The sequence below is a fragment of the Labeo rohita genome, chromosome 19 (genome assembly GCF_022985175.1).
Source record: "Labeo rohita strain BAU-BD-2019 chromosome 19, IGBB_LRoh.1.0, whole genome shotgun sequence".
NCBI classification, from domain to species: domain Eukaryota; kingdom Metazoa; phylum Chordata; class Actinopteri; order Cypriniformes; family Cyprinidae; genus Labeo; species Labeo rohita.
The window spans coordinates 4,391,525-4,410,877 of NC_066887.1; the positions used below are offsets into that span (position 1 = coordinate 4,391,525).

Below are 19,353 nucleotides of genomic sequence, written 5' to 3' on the forward strand. Positions count from 1 at the left end.
TTACTTAAGAAAGAGGGTCACCTACCTTTTGTGACCCGAGGATCAGTAAAAAGTAAAAGTAAAAACAAAGTTTAATTTTTGGGTGAACTATCCCTTTAAGGCCATCAAGCTTTGCCATTTTTTAGACCTGTGACAGTATTCCTCACTCAGGACAGGCCCCAAGTCTTGTGGTCTTTACCAACAAGCTTCAGTTCTCAGGGTGCACTACTATTATTTTAAGGATAGTTTCACTTTAACTTTTTCACACTACTGCATGTACATTGCCTTCTGAATGTTTTCTTTTCATGGACAATAATGGAGCAAAAGACAAGAGTGCTTATGTAGTAATTTTACTAATGTTATATAGATTGATGTGCAATCAAAGCAGTTAATTATCGTACAGGAAAGTGTCATTTATATTGTGCTGAAACCTGCTATGTAGAATTAATTCCCAACTCCCTATCCATATAATTAGTTGAAACAACAACCAAAACTAAATGTGGCATAGTAAGAAGTTTTTGTTTGTTTTTTTTTAATTTAATTTCTAAGTTAAATTCATCGTCTATAACTGCTACTTACTGGCAAACAAAAAAGTGAAATTTAATTAATAATGCAGATCACAATGATATACTATATGGTTTCTTTTTTAACTCATTGGATATAAAAAACAATGAAGGATGTGATTTTAAAATGAGTTGTTTTTGTGGAGTGGAAACAATGAATGTTCTTTTTAAACTGCAGAGGAAATTTTTAATTCTGAAACACTTTTATGAAAATTTATCTGCTTTGTGTCAGTATATCAAGAAAAAAATCCTCATGACATAAACCCTCACACTATAACTTACATCAATCAACAGAAAAATAATTTTATATTTTTGGTAAGACCTTTTTATTTGAAGCATTTGCGATTACACATATGTCGTCTCTCATATTTTAATGTCATTTAAAATTTTGAAAGTTTACTTGGTAGGGCAGCTCCCACCCAACAATTTTAGCAAGCATCCAAGTATGATTTAATGCTAAACAGTTGAAGAAAAATTTCAAGAAATAAGTTAACAGAAGGGGGGGAAAGAAGCTGCAAGACCAAACTGGACCATATGGAGATGCCCACAGACCACTATAAGCAGGGTAAGGTTAGACCGGATACAGTTGGTACACTTTTTACGTTACCACACCTAAACTAGGGACTGAAAAGAAGTGATTTTTTATATGACATTTTCTTAACTTGTCTACTAAAATATTAATAATTATTAACATCCATAAGTAGGTCATATTTGACACAGTTAGCTCATAAACAAAAGAAGCTTTTTTATACAGTACCCGAGTACAGTACAGCAACCAATTCATTGCAAATGTAAAATACCTTTAAAAATGAGAATTCAACAGTTTTTATTTCATTTTTATTATTTTATTTGAGTATTTGTTTAGTTAAAAGTAGTTCATTTGTAAAACATTGTACAGTAATGGCAAACAGCGATATGATATTTAATTTCAGTCCATCATTTTAATAGTAACAGTTGAAAAGCTGAGTATAGTAAACAGTAAAAAACATTGAACAGTTGCAAATAGCAAAACTAAAATAGATCAAATGCAAACAATGTCCTAATAAATTTAATAACAATAAACATAAATAAATAAATTATATATTGTGTCTCAACTGTACCCCGCTGACCACCTCGAACATTTTTTTTAGATGACATTTTTTTTTTTAGATTTTAGATTTACGGTGACCTTGCATGACACAAAGTCATGCAATATGTCAGTTTTTAGAGCACAGTTTAAGGTTTACGGAAATGTAAGTTAACTTTAACAGTCATGTAAGAATGAGAAGTTATTCAATGTGGAAAGGACATGGTAAAGTGAAAAACTTACCCACGACTGAAGAGGGCGCTCTACGCATGTGCGAAGCAAATAGCACAGATCAGACTTCTTGCGCACGCAAGTTAAGGTGTTTCAAATGTACCCCTGTATCAAATGTACCCGTTCTACCCTACCCTGACCTTATGCATATAGATACATACGGATTAATTTAATTATAAACATAACAAAACACTAATGAAATTTTAAGATTTGCATTTGAGAGCTGATTACTGCATCTAAAGCACGAGCGGAGTTACTGCTTGTGACTATTGACGACAAACTGAAGAGCGAATGAGCATCAAATGACTATATATATATACAAATATATATAAACCCTATTCAGTCCTACCAAATTTAACAAAAGAAGCATCTAATGTTTTGATATAGTAATTATGCATTAAATGTATTAAGGTCTTGAATCTTAAATCTTTAAAACACTGTGCCCCATTAATTTGAAATATACATAATTTCTTCTGACGTTGATCATAATATTGAAGTATCATTTATCAAACAAATCCATCGGTTGCATTTTTCCACAAACAATTAACAGCAGCAGTTCTCTTCATTTAAAACGATTAGTCTATAATGTAAAAAGTCCAAAGTTTGAGGTGTTTGTGTGTTAAATGTACATCTGTATTCTTATAGGAGACTGCCATCTAGTGGACGTTTGTGTTATGAATGATAGGGCAAGTTTAATGCACTTCCTGTTTTGCCCACGTCTCCCAAACACTAAACCGGGAAATTACATCAACTGTCCACTTCGAGGAACACGAAAGTTAAGTGCTGTTTAGCTGTGCTGTGTCTGTGCCTGTGTGTGTATGCAGTGAAATGGCTGAAGCTAGGGTTTCTCAGGACCAGTTCAGTTGTCCAGTTTGTCTGGATTTGCTGAAGGATCCAGTGACTATTCCCTGTGGACACAGTTACTGTATGAGCTGCATTACAGACTGCTGGGATCAAGAGGATCAGAAGAGAGACTACAGCTGCCCTCAGTGCAGAGAGACCTTCAGTCCAAGACCTGCTTTAAATAAAAGCACCATGCTGGCTGAAGTTGTGGAGCAACTGAAAAAGACCAAACTCCAAACTGATGTTCCTGCTCCATTTCACGCTGAACCTGGAGATGTGGAGTGTGACGTCTGTACTGAAAGAAAACACAAAGCTGTGAAGTCCTGTCTGGTGTGTCTGAACTCTTACTGTCAAAATCACCTTGAACAACATGAGAGTTTCTTCAAAGGAAAGAGACACGATCTAATGGACGCCACTGGACGACTTCAGGAGATGATCTGCTGTAAACATGAAAAACTGCTGGAAATTTTCTGCCGCACTGACCAGAGTTGTATCTGTATGCTCTGTATGGTGGATGAACATAGAAATCATGATATTGTATCAACTGCAGCAGAGAGGACAGAGAAACAGGTACAAACTGAGAGACACTGGCAAGTTTATCCAGTTCTCTGAAATTAAAACACAAAGGCAGGAGTCACTCAGAAACATTTAACTTATATGTACTGTTGTTTTGTCCTATACAGAGACAACTGGATGAGACACTGAGAGACTTCCAGCAGCAAATCCAGGAACGAGAGAAGAAGCTTCAGGAGCTGAAAGATGCTGTGGAGACTCACAAGGTAAGTTTTGAGGAGAAGCAGCAGTGTTGATTTAGTTCTAGAGTCCAGTAGTTTAGTAGTTTAGACTCTTCTTTAGTCAGTCCATGAGGTTGATTTTCAGTCCCACTGAAGCACCGCAGACTGTGTGAGCAGCAGTAAGAGCTGATTGTAATGTGTGTCCTACAGCGCTCTGCACAGACAGAAGTGGAGGACAATAAGAAGATCTTTACTGAACTCATCAGCCTCATTGAAAGAAGACGCTCTGAGGTCACACAGATCATCAGAGATCGAGAAAAGACTGTAGTGAGTCAAACCGAAGGACTTATGGAGCGACTGGAGCAGGAGATTGATGAGCTGAGCAGGAGAAATGCTGAGCTGGAGCTGCTTTCACACACACGTGATCACATCTATTTCCTTCAGGTACTAGCACCAGGGCTTAATTTTATATAAAACCCTCAAAGCGCAGTGCTCTTAACGCACATCTTGAATCATGCTCATCATATTCGGGAAAGAAATCATTCTTTTTAACTTTTTTGCTGAGATCTTGCAATAGGTCATGGACAGTGTTGGGAAGGTTACTTTGGAAATGTTACTCGATTTAAAATGTAATAAGTAGTGTAACTTTTTCAATTACTTTATTAAAGTAATGTAACTTATTACTTTTGATTACTTTTTGATTAAATTTCTAATATTTTCAACTGTTAATCATTTTGAAACATTTAAACCAGGCAGAGTTAACTTTGTAGTAGCACTCAACACTGATTACTGTCAGACTTTCAAAATCCTTTATCACTTGAATTAAGATTACAATAAGTAAGGGATAATATACATCTTTATTTTGCAATAACAAATGGCTGGATATTACACAGCTGCTTGCCAAAAAAACAAATAATTACACATGAAACACTGATCTGAGTTGAAATATTTGAATGCAGGGCTTTGATGAAGAAATCAGTTGTTAGCAAGCAGCAAGTTCAAACTAGACAGACATTATATGGGATACAGTGCAGTCGTACCACTACTATTACACAGCATTTCACCACATGAATAATTAACTACTAATACTTACAGTACCAGGATGACATAATTAAGAAATTGTACACATAATATTGAATTAAGTTTTAATATTTTATTAGCTAACCAAATCCAGAGCTTCCACTAAGAAAAATGATCAAGCGTATAGCGCTGACTTAAGTTTCCCGGATGAGTCTGTGTTATTAGCTTTTACCAGTTGTTATCGGCGAATAACATACCTTGGAATGTCATGACTGACCAATCGGAATCAAGCATTCTACAGAGCAGTGTAATAATTTAATTTATCATCGGATGCCCATTTTCCACAAGCTGATATGATTCTTCAGGGTCTTAATGAAAAGTCTATAATATACTTTGGTTAAAAATTCTCAATGGCAGTGCAAAACAACACCCTTTTTACCTTGTCAAAATCAGCTCTGCAAAAATCATCTCATTCTGGTCGAGGCTGCTTTAAATGCAAATGAGCTCTGCTCGCCCCGCCCCTCTCTTCTCTCTGTGGCGTGACGAGCATGTTCACTTTAGCTGCGTTTAACCACTAAACTTGCTAACTAGCACATTATTAGGAAAGGCGATCGCAAAGATTCATAAAAAAAACCCTTATACTCACTTCTGCTGTAAGTGAAGCTGGATCACAAATGATTTGGGCAAACATAGACGGATATATGTAGATCTGGAGGCGCATTCCCTTCACAGACAAATGTAATCCACAGCATCTTCAGCAGCTCAGATGTCGGGAGTAAATGACGACCACTATGTTCATTATTATTACAATTGCTCAATTCTTGTCTAACTTACATCCCTGCTCCGGCATCAAAACAGTGGAGGTCAATTTGTACTGCCAGCACACATGAACTTAGTGTAACGGTCTGGGTGTTGGTCCCTTTAAGAACTGCTAAAGGGACCAACATCCAGACCGTTACATTAGAAGTGAACTTAGCATCCGATGACCCCTTTAAAGCACAGCCACCACAATATGTCTTGTAAGTAGACAAGTGGACAAGTGTGGGTATTTGGACAAGCCCAGTCACTTGCTTCATTTGTACATGAATCAGCAGTTTTGAACTGAATCGTTTGAATTAATGATTTAATGAATCGCTCATTAAAACAGGGACTTGCAGCCTCCTACTGGTGGTTTAAATGTAATTTATCCATGACAGACCTGTACCAGCCAAAGTACCTGCACAAAAACACACTCAGCATAAAATTGTTTATTAATATTGTTTGCATATAATTATTGTTATCGACAAAATCACCAAAAATATTGAAACATAATTTTAAGCAATAATGCTCACCAGTAACGACACAGTAATACTCATGTAATGAGGTCAAATGTATTTGTTTCTTGAGCTTAGAAAAGTGGCTCAACAAAGCATTATAAAGGATCAGAAATATAAAGAGTTGTGCTTATTTTAAAGAAATCTTTTGAAATTGATTAGACTAATGATGTGTTTAAAAAATAGACACATTTTGATATCGTTGTATAAAGCCAACAAGGAAATACTTGACCACATCATCCCTCTTGAAATGTTTTCATAATTCTGCCACTGGGTTGCACAATGACCTGTAGTCATTTCATTACAAAGAGCTTACACTGATAGTAAACAGTGTTCCATTTCTAGTTCTATATCAGATTTATTCTGTGGCTGTTTGTCTTTGTGTCTGTGTAGAGTTTTCCATCTCTCTCTGACCCTCCTGGATCTCCAGACATTCCCAGCATAACTTTCAGTTCCTATGATGATGTAAGACAATCAGTCCGTCAACTGAGAAGGAATCTGGAGTATTTTTGCAGACAGGGGATTGAAAAGAGAACTAGTAGAGGTAAAACCTTTAATATAATAAAACATGCTGTATGAATACTGTACAGATTAATACACTTATATATCAATTGCAGCACCTGTTTTGAGACCGAGAAGGTATCTCCACAGATCACTGACAAATCCAGCAGGTAAGAGACTGGAGACCTGAAGAAAAATCAAGGTGATAAAATGTTGTGTTGCAATAATGAGTGCACCTTCTAGAAAGTTACAAAATAAAAAAAAAAATTCTGCTGCGAGTTAAAGGATTTTTTTTAACAGCAGTGAGTACGCTGAACCAAAATATCTAAGTAGGAGTTGTTGGGATGTTCATGTCCTTTAGATGTCAAAGTGGCATATCAGTTTAATTTCTTCTAACACATAATACACACTTCTAATCAGGGTTTGGAAACAAAAAAGACGAAAAATTCACTCGTTCACTCAGAGCATAATCAATAATCCAAGTATCTTTTGGTCATTTGATTTTCTACTTAAAGAGAAATTAAAAACGGTTTGATTTTTGTTTTTTAGTTTTATTTAAGAAACGGAAAAACTAATGTTTTGTGTATCATTCGTTCACTAATTTTTTGATTCACTGTTGAAAATAAAAAATTAAGAAAACGGCTCCCTTTTTCCCCCTAAAACTTAATTCAGCTTAACTTTTCGTTTTTCCTTCAGGGGTAGAAAAATGAATAAACAGCTTTAATATTCGATTTCGATACATGTGCGGGAATTAAATGCCCTTTTCTGCTGATTGATCAACTGACGATCAAACCGTGCTGTCACCAGTTCTTCCTCAGTTTTATGTGGCAGAATACTAGTCCTCTGCTGCTGCAGTTTACAGATTCTTAACACGTTTTATTGCAGTTTCATCTGTTTCTCATCAAACAACCAGACAAATGAATGGCTCGACACAACCTGTAACAGGGCAGAGCCTAGACAGGGTTTTCCTTTGTGTAGATATAAATTATATGCTTTGCATCAGCTGGGCATACCCTTGTCGTCCCATAATTTTGTTTGATTAATTAATTAATTTTTAACTTTTTTAACTTTTGAATTTAATTTTTTAAACACTAATACAAAAAAGGAATGTATAATGCATTGACTGGCTAACATTCATGTAATATATATAATTATGACAACAGGAGAACAGAGATAATAAAGGGGTGCTATTATGCTTTTTCACTTTTTGAATTTTAGTCAGTATATGGTGTTTATCTTTGGTCATAAAAAAGATCTACAAAGTTGCAAATCTCAAAGTCCACGCTAAAAGGAGATATTTCGTTTTTAAAAAAATCCCTTTTCAAGAACTAAAACAAACGGCTCATTTGGACTACAGTGTTTGTTTTCCGCATGCAATGATGTCACAATGCGGTCCGTTAGAATATCATTCAAATAAATCCCGCCTACGGAAATTCAAATTGTTGGGGGGTGTGTAGGGACGAGGTGGAGGATTAGCCTAACTTTAGCGATGCAGCGTGGAGAGCCTCTTCAACGAGCCACAGTGTGGCGGGTATAAATACAAGCATTGACTAGAGTGACCGCTTTAGAGCAGTAACACACCGCAGACGTGTTCAGTACAGGGGGTCGAAACACATACCGAAGGTGCTTTTTACTCCGGTTGCCACGTCAAAGCCATAATGCACCACAGACATTTGCAGTGTGTGGTAAGACATTTATTCATCATACAGTGTAGATAACGTTAGCTTCAGTTATAACGTGAGTGTTTTTTAAAATGAATAAACTTGCAATAGAATAGGCTAGGCTGATCAGTGATGATGTTCTGTAATAATGTTAGGCTGCTTTTAGCCTTATGCTGGAGCTGGTTTCAGGCAATGAAACTAAGTATGTAAAATAATTAAATAAAGTAGCACGATAATATCATGTATCTGTGATCTCGCAGGCTGAGGATGGGGCTCACACTACTGTAGCGTATTTATTTACTCACCCTCCATGCATCCTAGGTGTATATGACTTCCTTCTTTCAGACGAATGCAATCGGAATTTAATAAAGTCTAATAAAGTGCATCCATCCATAATAAAAAGTGTCTCACATGGCTCCCGGGGGTCTCCTGTAGCGAATCGATGTGTTTTTGTAAGAAAAATATCCATATTTAAAATGTAAGATTCACTATTAATCTAGCTTGAGCTAACTGTTTTGACAAAGGGCATGGCAGTACTGAAACACCGTCTAAGCTGTTCGCCAATCGCAATGCAGTGGGACAGCAGCTAACCAATCATAACACATTTCCTTTTTTCGGAAGGCGGGCCTTCATTAAACCAGAACTAATCAAGCTAATTTTGCCAGGCTGGGAGAAAGGTATTGTAATAATGTAAATTATGTGAAAAATAATGCGTTTTTCGAACCACCAAACATGAGAACATGTTGTAGTACACCCCAAAACAAAATCAAGACTTTGAAAAAGAGCATAATAGGACCCCTTTAAACTATTCTGAGTTTTACAATGTAGTCTTTTGTTTTAGTAAAATTTATCATAATTGATGAAAGAATGTGCGCTTCTGCACGAGGCGAGGTGCTGTGAACTTGCACACAAGATTGCAATGCAAGATTTTAATATAGTATGTATATATATATATATATATATATATATATATATATATATATATATATATATACAGTCATGTGAAAAAGTTAGGACACCCTATTGAATTTCATGGTTTTCTGTATCGGGACATAATAAAAAATTATCTGGTCCTTGGCAGGTCTTAAAATGTAGAAAATAAATCCTCAGGTAAACATTATCGCATGTCATATCACACTGTGTCATTATTTATTTAACAATAATGAAGCCAATATGGAAAGGCCATGTGTGACAATGTTAGGACACCCTATGAGTCAGTTGCCTGTAGATCCACTTTTAGCAGCAGTAACTTGAAGCATTCATTTTCTGTGTGACTTTATCAGTCTCTCACATCGTTCTGGAGGAATGTGGACCACTCTTCTTTTCAGCGTTGCTCCAGTTTATTGAGGTTTGTGGGCATTTGCTGATGCACAGCTCTCACCACAGCATTTGAGTCAGGATGAGCTCTGGACTTGGACTGGGCTGTCGCAACACCTTGATTCTTTTCTTTTCATCCATTCTGTTGTAGATTTGCTGGTGTGCTTGGGATCATTGTCCTGTTGCATGACCCAATTTTGGCCCAACTTTAGATGTCGGACAGATGCTTTTGCATTTGACTCTAGAATACTTTGATATACAGAGGAGTTCATGGCCAACTCAATGACTGTCCAGCATGTTTATCTTTTGGTATGAGGTGTTTGTGCTGATATGCTTTTTAGGTTTTCACCAAACTTGGTGCTGTGCATTATGGCCAAACATCTCCACTTCGGTCTCGTCTGTTCAGAGGACATTATTTTAGAAGACTTGTGTTTTGTTCAGATGCAACTTAATGCTTTTATAGAGGCTTTTATTGCTGATGATCAGTTAATCAAAGGTATTTAATTATCAGTGCTTGACTGTTATTTACCCTCTTAATTCCAATGTTAACAGTAAGGGTGTCCTAACTTTGTCACACATGGCTTTTCTATTTTGGCTTTATTTTTGTTCAGTGAATAATGACATGGTGCAATTTGTCATGTGTTGTTGTTCATCTGAGGTTTTATTTTCAAAATAAGACCAGCCAAGCACCTTTTTTTTTTTTTTTAAATGATGTCCTGATACAGAAAACCATGGAATTCAATAGGGTGTCCTAACTTTTTCACATGACTGTATATATAACCAGCAAAACCAGCTAAAAGCCATCTTGGTCAAAAACGAGATAATTATACTGAGTGAATGCTCCTGACACATATTATACGTCCATCAAATACTTTTACTTGAAACTCGCTAAATTCCAGCCTCAGCCCAATCAGAAGTAGCAGTACTTACCTATAACAAGTAGCCAGAAAGAAATGATCATTTTAAAGAAATGCATCAGATGGATTTAGAGGCTTTTGCATCTGAACTCTTCATATATATAGTATATATTCAGTGAATAATTTATTAAAACAGAGACTTGCAGTCATAACTTTGTTTTTGCTAAGTTTATTTAATTAATATTGTGTATTAATTGATGTTCACTTGGATTTTTACATCAGCAGGGGAAATTATACTGTGTCATTTATAGTCGTATGTTAAAATTTATATTTTTATTTGAATACATTTAACAATTCATGCTGCAGTAAACCTGTTAAGAATCCCTACAACTGCAGCACCAGAGGACTAATATTCTGCCATGTGAAACAAAAGAAGAGCACGGTCTGATTGTCGGCTGACAATCAATAGAAAGGGGCATTTAATTCCTGCCCATGTGTCGAAATAGAATATTCAGGCTGTTTATTTATTTTTCTACCCCTGAACGAAAAACGAAAAATTAAGCTGAATTCTTGCTGAAAAACGAAAAAGGAGCCGTTTTCTCAACTTTCTGTTTTCAATATTAAATCAAAAAATTTGTGAAGGAATGATACTCGAAATTTTAGAAACAAATATTAAAGCATAATATATTTTTTACCCATGAATAAAAATATAAAAAATCCTGCTAAATCAAACCGTTTCTCATTTCTCTTTATTTCTTTTTAAATAGAAAATCAAATGACCAGAAGATACATGGACCTCCTCTGAACTATTATCGTTCCGAAACCAGTTCCAGTAGAAAAAAATACTGGTTAATAATGTTATTATTATTATTATTAGGCTATTTTTTTTTATTATTTGCCTATATAATAATAATAATAATAATAATAATAATAATAATAATGATTATGATAAAAATAATGATAATGATGATGTGCAGCAGGTTTTTTTACAGCATCATATTTTGTGCCAAATGTAGGCTACTAAGCAAAAGAAAAATCTGTAACTGTCACGGTTGTGTGTAGAAGGAGATGTACAAGGACAAAATGTAACAACAAGTCTTTAATAAAATCCACAAAAGGTAAATCCAGACAGGAACGGCAGGGAAACACACACCAACATAACCTTAAAATCAGACGAACAACACTGAACTGAATCCAACTTATATAGGGGTGCTAATGTGGGTGATTAACCAATAAGGACTTAACAAGGAGAGGAACAGGAAAGACCATATATGGGCACAGAAGGGAGAAACCAACATAAACAGTCCAGAGGGGTGTGACATTACTCCCCCCCTCCCGGAAGGCGCAACCTCGCACCGTAGAAAAAGCAAAAAAAAAGGAGTGGACATGGGATGGCAACAAAAAAAAAACAGTGTAGGAGGAGGCTCTGGTGGAGGATGGACTCCAGAGAGGAGGACAACAAACAAAGTCCAGGGTGGTGACAATGGAGAGAGGAGCCATGGAGGAGACATAAGGGTCCAGGGTGGATCAGTCGGAGGGAGGAGCCAGGGAGGACATAGAAGGGACCCGGAGCAGGAGGAGCCAGGCAAGGCCCAGGCCGCAACCATGATGGTAGCCCATGGTGGAGCTGACGGAGGGAGGAGCCATGGTGGAGGAAGGGCTGATGACTCCAGGGGGGGGCGACCGACAGCGGCAGAGCAGGTGGAGGTGGAGCCCGAGGCAGAGACGGAGAGCCGAAGATCCTGGGCGACACTGAGGATCCGGAGGGCCAAGGCGGAGCCCAAGGCTCTGGCGACCGAGATGGAGGTGGAGATCCGGAGGTCTGCAGCGGAGCCGGAGCGACAGAGGACTGAGGCGGAGCTGGAGGGAGGGAGGAGCCCAGTGGAGCTGGTGGGATGGAGTGATGAGGCGCAGCCGGAGGAGTGGAGTCCTGAGGCGATGGCGGAACGAAGACCAACCAAGGTGGAGCCAGAGGGACGAGGGAGCCCGGTGGAGCTAATGGGCCAGCAGGCGACGGTGGAGATGAGGGAAATGAGACCCGGGGTGGAGCCACTGGGTTGGAGGGGGCCGAGGCGGAGACTGGCAGACCTGCTCTGACAGACGCACAGACGCAGGTATTCATGCACGCTTTATCTCTCTCATGCTCTCCCTCTCTCTCTGGCTCTAATAACTGCATTGGACTGCATACCTGTATAAATTGCTCAAGCTTCTGTTATTAGCTCTAAAATGACGTTTTGGAATTTGCAACTTAAGGTTTGGGATGAGGTACGTAAAAAAAAAATGGTTCAACCCGCAGGAGATTTCAGGATGGAAACATGACAAATGCCTAGAAACAAATAATCTGTCTTGATGTATGATTGTGACTCTAGTTAAAATTATTAGAAAAATAATACATTCCAGAAGTGGTATGTGGCACGACGCTGCGCCTATTAATGGGATGGTCTTTCACATGGGACGTGGCTGTAATGTAAAGAGGCGTGCAGATCCATTTACAGCTTTATTGACAAACGCAAAGTGTAACAGGCAATGGTCGATCAACAGCATCAGAAGTAGCAGAGATAATTCAAAAGAATACACCCTAAACAGGCGAAGAGTCAGGGCAGGCAGCAAGCAGGGCTCAGAGAATAATCCAAAATATCAGGTCAAAAAGGCAGGCAGCGAAGAATCACGAGTAGCGAAACAGTCCAGGGTGATACACAGGAAAAAACTAACAAGAAGTAAACGCTCAGAAATGTTAGCTGAGGCAAAACAAGACTTTGCGGTGAGAAAGAGTCCTGAAGAAGTTTATATGGGCTGGTGGAGTGACCAGTCCCAGGCATGGGGTAAATGGGAAATGAAGTCCGAATGAACCAAACTAATACTCAGGCGAGAGTTCCTTCTGGTGGTGATCAGAAGGAGCCACAGAGGCCTGATTTGTGACAGAGCCCCCTCCCTGCGAGTGGCTCCTGAAGCGAGGAGGTACACAATGCCACGGCCTTCCATGGGGTCGAGGGGCCGGATTATCTGGGTGAGTCCTATGGAATTCGGCTGTGAGTGTGGGGTCGAGGATTTCCTGCGAGTTGACCCAGAACCACTCCTCCGGTCCGTAACTCTCCCAATCAACGAGGTACTGCAGTACCCTGCCTTGGCAACGGAAGTCAAGAAGCTCCCATACTTGGTACGCCTCCTCGCCGTCCACAACAATGGGAGGGGTGCTCCTCCTGGTCCTTCTCTCCTTTTGGACCACGGGCGGGCTTAAGCAGAGAAACATGAAACATGGGTGAGATACGGTAATTTGCAGGTAGGGCCAAACGGTATGATACTGGAGTAATCTGTCTAAGAATTTTGAATGGACCCACGTACCTTGGGCTGAGTTTCCTATATGGGAGCCGGAGACGAAGATCCCTCGTGGAGAGCCAGACCCATTGTCTTGGTGTGTACACGGGACTCTGGGTTGTCTGAGACGGTCAGCCTGTTCCCTGACCATGCGGATGGCTCGTTGGAGATGTACATGTGCTGTGTTCCAGGTGTCCTCGCTCCTCTGCAGCCAGCCATTGATGGCAGGGTGGTCAGAGGGTTCAAAAACAGTCAAATAGTTCAAAATAGACAGCAAAAATCACACCAAAAAAAAGGAAATTCCATACAACATGTGTTGAAAAAGCTGTGTTCTCAGGAGAATGTATGGTTGAAAATTGCATTCAGGACTGCCTCTAATGATCCAATCAATTCCCAAAGGATGAAAGTCCTGCCCTCTTATTTTAGGTGCAGTTTCACTTGGATAAAAGTTTGATAAGAAGTTTGATGACGTCATGACTCTGATCGTATTTTCTCCCTCAACTTCAAAAATCATTTCAAAATCATCCCACATCGCTGCAGAAGTACCGACCCAGTCTTTGCAAAGTGAACATGCAAAGAAGATCAAACACCCTTAACAAAAAAGGTAAAACAGCAATATAGGATGATTTTGAAGTTGAGGGAGAACATGAGATGGGAGTTTTTCGACATACCCTAACTGTCATGACCAGGAAAAAAAACAGAGGTCGGGAAGAGCAAGACAAGATGAGCGTTTGACATTAAAAAGTATATATTATATTTTTATAAAAATAACCGATCGTTTCACTAGATAAGACCCTTCTTTCTTGGCTGGGATTGTTTACAACCGCATTTGAGATCGTCTGAAGCCACATTTAAACTGCATTTTGGAAGTAGCCATAGCAGTATACCATAGCAGTATATTATATGGAGAAAAATTCTGAAATGTTTTCCTCAAAAAACATAATTTCTTAACGACCAAAGAAAGAAAGACATGAACATCTTGGATGACAAGGGGCTGAATACGTTATCTGTAAATTGTTGTTCTGGAAGTGGACTTCTACTTTAAGTTCACTGTTATATGAAGCAGGGTGGGCCTGAAAGTTGTGAAAGCGAAACAAAGCCGCTGAAGCGTTTGCTAATGAAAGACAAGTGCAATACACGGCTCAAAAGCAGCAGAGCTTTTTTTATGCCACAGTCAGCTGCTTCTGCTTGCTGATCAGTCGGCCGGTCTTGCATATGTGAGGTAAACCAGCGCTTTTTTGTCATACTAGATGCATTGAGTGTGTTGAAAGTTCTGTTATAATGCTACTCTGTGCGTTTGTAACCTGTCTAATAAAATGGATAACATATTAAAGTGTCTTTGGGGTTTCTAAGTTTTAAAAACCAAAAACATGTATGACATCATCGTCACAGGAAACTTTTGCTGTCTTCAGGAGCCGTCTGTTTGACAGTTTGACACACTCGTTCTATGTTATGTATATTTGTGAAGAGCATTTGCATTATATGAATGAACTCTGCTCGGCTGCTTTTTTTAGCATGTGGATTACGCTGATGTTGAGGGTGTGGCTGTGGCTGTGCACGGTTATGTGAAGATGCCGCTTGTGGAGAACACACTCATGGCTGTTTTCTCCTTGGGTGTGTCATCTTCCTGCTGTGCCATCCAGATCACTTTAGGGCGCGTCTGAATGGCAGAGTGTATGTGGCGGAAGGTCAAGATGGTGGAGCTCTTTACACCACTAAGCAATGGTGCTTATGGAGGTTGTAGTTAAATCTTGTGCATATCAGGAGAGAGGTGAAGGCCTTTCATCTTGATGCTTCACTGTTGCCTTCCGGGTTTTTCGGAAGCTCTGCTGCAAGGTCATGAATGCAAAGGCGTGGTCAAGTTTATTCCCCACTGTCCCAGTTCTTCCTCTAAAACCTGGTCCATCTTAATCTGAGGATCTGTTTGGCATGGTGGATTGATTTGATCCATGATCAAAAATAAGGGCTGCCTAAGAATAACCATGCACATTAAATTATCCTGACACATGGAACCTGGATCAAATGAGTAAGATTGCATGAACTTAAATTGTCGTTTATGGAACTGCTTTAGCTCCAATTGATTTGTTAGGTTATATCAAGTCAGGTTTTGGACTTTAATCCCCGCTTTTCTTAGCATCATTTATGAAACAGCCTTTTCCTCTCATTACACAACATGCTCTTCGGCAAAAGTTAGTCTAGTCTTTCGATTCTTTGTGCCGATGAGAGGCTTGGTCACTGCAGAATGCACTTTCAGTACAATTGAGACAGATCCTTAACATTCTCCACCAAACAGCATTGCATTAAAGGAGGTCATCTGCCAGGAGTTAACCAAGATAGATATATCTTGGTTAACTCCTGGCAGTGCATATTAGGGACTGAAATATTACAAGTTTGTTTATTTAACCAAGGGTATACTCATTTTTGCAGCCCTGTTTTTAAGTAAAACTTAATTTACGTATTTTACAGATAGTTAATACAGGTTTTTGTTTTATGATTTTTTTTTATGTAAATGTTTAATTACTCATTGTGCTGTGCTACTATGTGTGTTTATATTGTATTATTATTATTTAATTGCCTATAATTTCATGATATAATTAATTATATCATTGCAGCACAGACACTTCAAGAGCAACTAAGACAGATTAATGACATCACAGAACAGGTATTATATAAGTACTGGATATAAGTACTGGAAACTAATTTACTCTGGAAAAAAAACATTTAATATGATGTAAAAATTCAATGCTTTGAAATATTTATTAAACTGATTGCAGAATAAAGAACTGAGACAGAGCACAGAATATGTATGTTGGTTTCCACAGTGAGATGCACCCAGATCACCCCAGGATATATGACAGCGGAAAAGATTGTTGGGCTGACAGGAAAGCAAATGCAGGAAACATATGCATGACTTTAAGCTGGTGAATATTGTCCAATTAGCACAATAATTATTGATAACAGGCAAATAAGATTTTGAACAATAATATTTTGTAGACATGTTTTTGGACTGAGCCAATGATTCCAATGACAAATGAACTTCTAGAATCTCTAACATTAATTTCTGGAGTAATGTGTGATTTTCTTGTTTTATTCACTCCGATCACTTGTATTTGAAGCTTGCATAAAACACTGAATTGATGGAAGCCACAAAACGTCAGTAAATAAAGTGAGATTAAATCATTAAAAGTATTTGTATTATTTAATTTTACATTTAATTTGAGCAAAATTAGCCTTGTGATGGACATCCAAGGTGTTCCCCTCTAACTCTGCATAGGACATGCAGTTTTAAAAAAGAATGGATGTATTGATATTGCAAATTTCCAAAAAGTTAAGTTAATTTCCCATTGTGTTTAAATTAATTTTGAGGAATATACTGTATATGTTGTTAAGATTTGTGAAATTAATACAATCCAGTGATTCTGAAAATATAGTGAATTATGCAATACAGTGCCTTGCAAAAGTATTCATACCCCTTTTTTCACGTTTTATGTTGCTGCCTTATGTTAAACTGCTTTAAAAATAATAGTAAATTCAGCATCAACCAACACTTCATAAACCATCATGACAAAACAAAAACAGAATTGTCACAACCTCGTAAATTTATTAAAAATAAAAAACTTAAATAAGTACATTGCATAAGTATTCATATCCTTAAGTCAGTAAGCACCTTTACAGCCTCAAGTCTTTTTAGATATGATGTGACAATCTTACTCTTCATCTCTCAAGCTCTGTCAGGTTGGATGGAGGAAGATGCACATTTCAGGTTTCTCCAGGTTCAAGCCCAGGCTGTGGCTGAGCCACTTAAGGACTTTCATTGTTTGCTGTGTGCTTATTTTAATGAACTCATTTGAAAATAGTGGTCTTAATTTCCCAGACTTCTCTGTACTAAACAATACTTTTAAAATCAACTGGATTAGACAACCTCTATTTGGAATATGATTCCTCTCCATATTTTATCTAATTTGGGTGGCATACATTTTTACCTTGTTTGCAATTTTGATATTAACAAAATACCTGTGAAACTTTCGGCATTTCATCGTCAAGCTTTTCTAGCGTGGAATTTGATTTACAAACACAATTTTTCACCACCTCATTACTTTATTTGGAATAATAAGGACATCTTATATAAACAAAAATCTATTTTTTTTATTTTGAAAACTGGTTTCAAAATAACATTATTTTGTAGACCAATTATTTAATTCAGATGATCTTTTTACATATGAGAAATTCTTAGCAAAATATAATTTTACCGTACCGCCAAAGGAATTCACATCTGTTTTTGGTGCAGTATCTCCTAAAATATGTATGTTGTTTAAACAGCAAAAAAGATTAAATTCTCAGCAATTCCCACAACTCTCACCCAGTCACTCCCCTACAGGTAAAATATTTTTCTCTTATCATTGTAATAATTATAACAGATCAATAAAAGCTCTTTTCCAGAAGGATGTTGCTACGAAACCAAATGCAGTAGCATATTGGAATCAATTTGTGAGTGATGTTGATTGGAGAAAAGTGTGGCTTCTGCCCAATCGCTATCTCTTAACAAACAAGGTTAAAGAGATTTAAACTCCTTCACAGAATATACCCTGCTAAACTTTATTTAACTAAATTTAAAAAAGACATAGAAGATGTAGCTTTTGCAAGCAGCAGCCAGAGACAGCTGTTCATTTATTTTTGCACTGCCCTCATGTATCTTTTTTTTTTTTTTTTTTTGCCAGAATGTACTTGATTTTATTGCTGACAATGTTGACGCAAATGTTACTTTACAGTGGAAAGATGTTATTTTAGGCATTATTGAACACTCTAGAGAAAAACAGACCCACACTTTTTTTTTTTTAATTTATTAATTTTTTTATTTTAATGGCCAAATTTCATATTCATAAATGTACATTTTCAGGAAAAATTCCATGATTTCTAGCATTTAAAAATGAAGTGAAACATTATATGGAGTCCATATTGCCCTCAAAGAAACAAAAAGCTTGTGAATTGTTTAATGAATTCCTATGATATTTATATCTCCCCCTAGCATTTAAAATTATTTTGTATTTGTTGGAATTGAATTGAATTGTATTGAATGTGTTGACATTGTTCAATAAAAAAAATAGAAAATAAAAAAATAAAAATTAACAGTTATAAATTTGACCGTTATTCTTATTTAAGCGTAAATTGCTGTAATACGTTTATGACTCACGAATGTAATATGTAATGCTCAGTTAACTCAAATGAACCAGGCTTGATGACATATGCAACCTGCAAATGCGTTTCTAAATTGATTACGTGATTGGCTTATTCAGATCACGTGACCTTTCGTAACGTCCCACCTCCGTTTGAATTGGCACATTAAATCACAGATGAGTTAAATTGTTAATAACACATAATATCTTAAGTAATCTGTTCATAACTTAAACCTCGTTTCAGATATTAATCCTGTCCTAATATTGCTTATGATCAAACATTTGTCACGTCTAACGTTACCCAACTGTTCTTGATGTGTAGAGGAACATCATTCTCCACTCTTTCATTATGGTAAATTCATATATTTGTGCTTTTTTCGCTTGGTCTTGTTTTAAGATGCTTTATTTAGATTTGATCAGTCTTTTGGAGATCTGTTACGGTTTCTCTTCAGCCACTGCTATTAACAGGTTTGATGACGCATTAAAGTGACACTGGACGCTGATTGGCCTTTTGAAAATAATTGGTTAAATATACGGGGAAAAATAAAATCCAGTTTAAGGAGAGCTCACAATAACATCTCTGATTTATACTCCTTTGTGAAAGTTTTTATTTAATCTCACAAGTTAATATTAAAAAGTGCATAAAAAAGCAATATTTGCGATAAATGCGTGCGCTCGCGCTGTTGTGCTCACGCACGCGACGTCAGACGTGATTCCAATTTTAGTTGCTATAGCGACGCGTGTTCTGAATTCTGACTGCATATATAAACACTACAGAA

At 37.4% G+C, this 19,353-nt stretch overlaps 1 protein-coding gene across 2 annotated transcripts; it reads left to right on the forward strand.

Annotated features, from left to right (window-relative positions):
- The first annotated feature begins 2,535 nt into the window (after nucleotides 1-2,535).
- Nucleotides 2,536-19,347, forward strand: LOC127182381 (E3 ubiquitin/ISG15 ligase TRIM25-like). 2 transcript variants are annotated; one of them, XM_051137672.1, is made up of 7 exons: nucleotides 2,536-3,252; nucleotides 3,366-3,461; nucleotides 3,627-3,860; nucleotides 6,143-6,293; nucleotides 6,367-6,420; nucleotides 16,013-16,062; nucleotides 16,175-19,347. In XM_051137672.1, exons 1-7 carry the CDS (start codon nucleotides 2,668-2,670, stop codon nucleotides 16,223-16,225), a joined length of 1,221 nt encoding a protein of 406 aa, XP_050993629.1. In that variant the 5' UTR covers nucleotides 2,536-2,667; the 3' UTR covers nucleotides 16,226-19,347. The 2 variants fall into 2 exon arrangements, with proteins under 2 accessions (XP_050993629.1, XP_050993631.1); XM_051137674.1 differs by having other exon boundaries at nucleotides 16,223-19,347.
- Nucleotides 19,348-19,353: the final 6 nt, after the last annotated feature.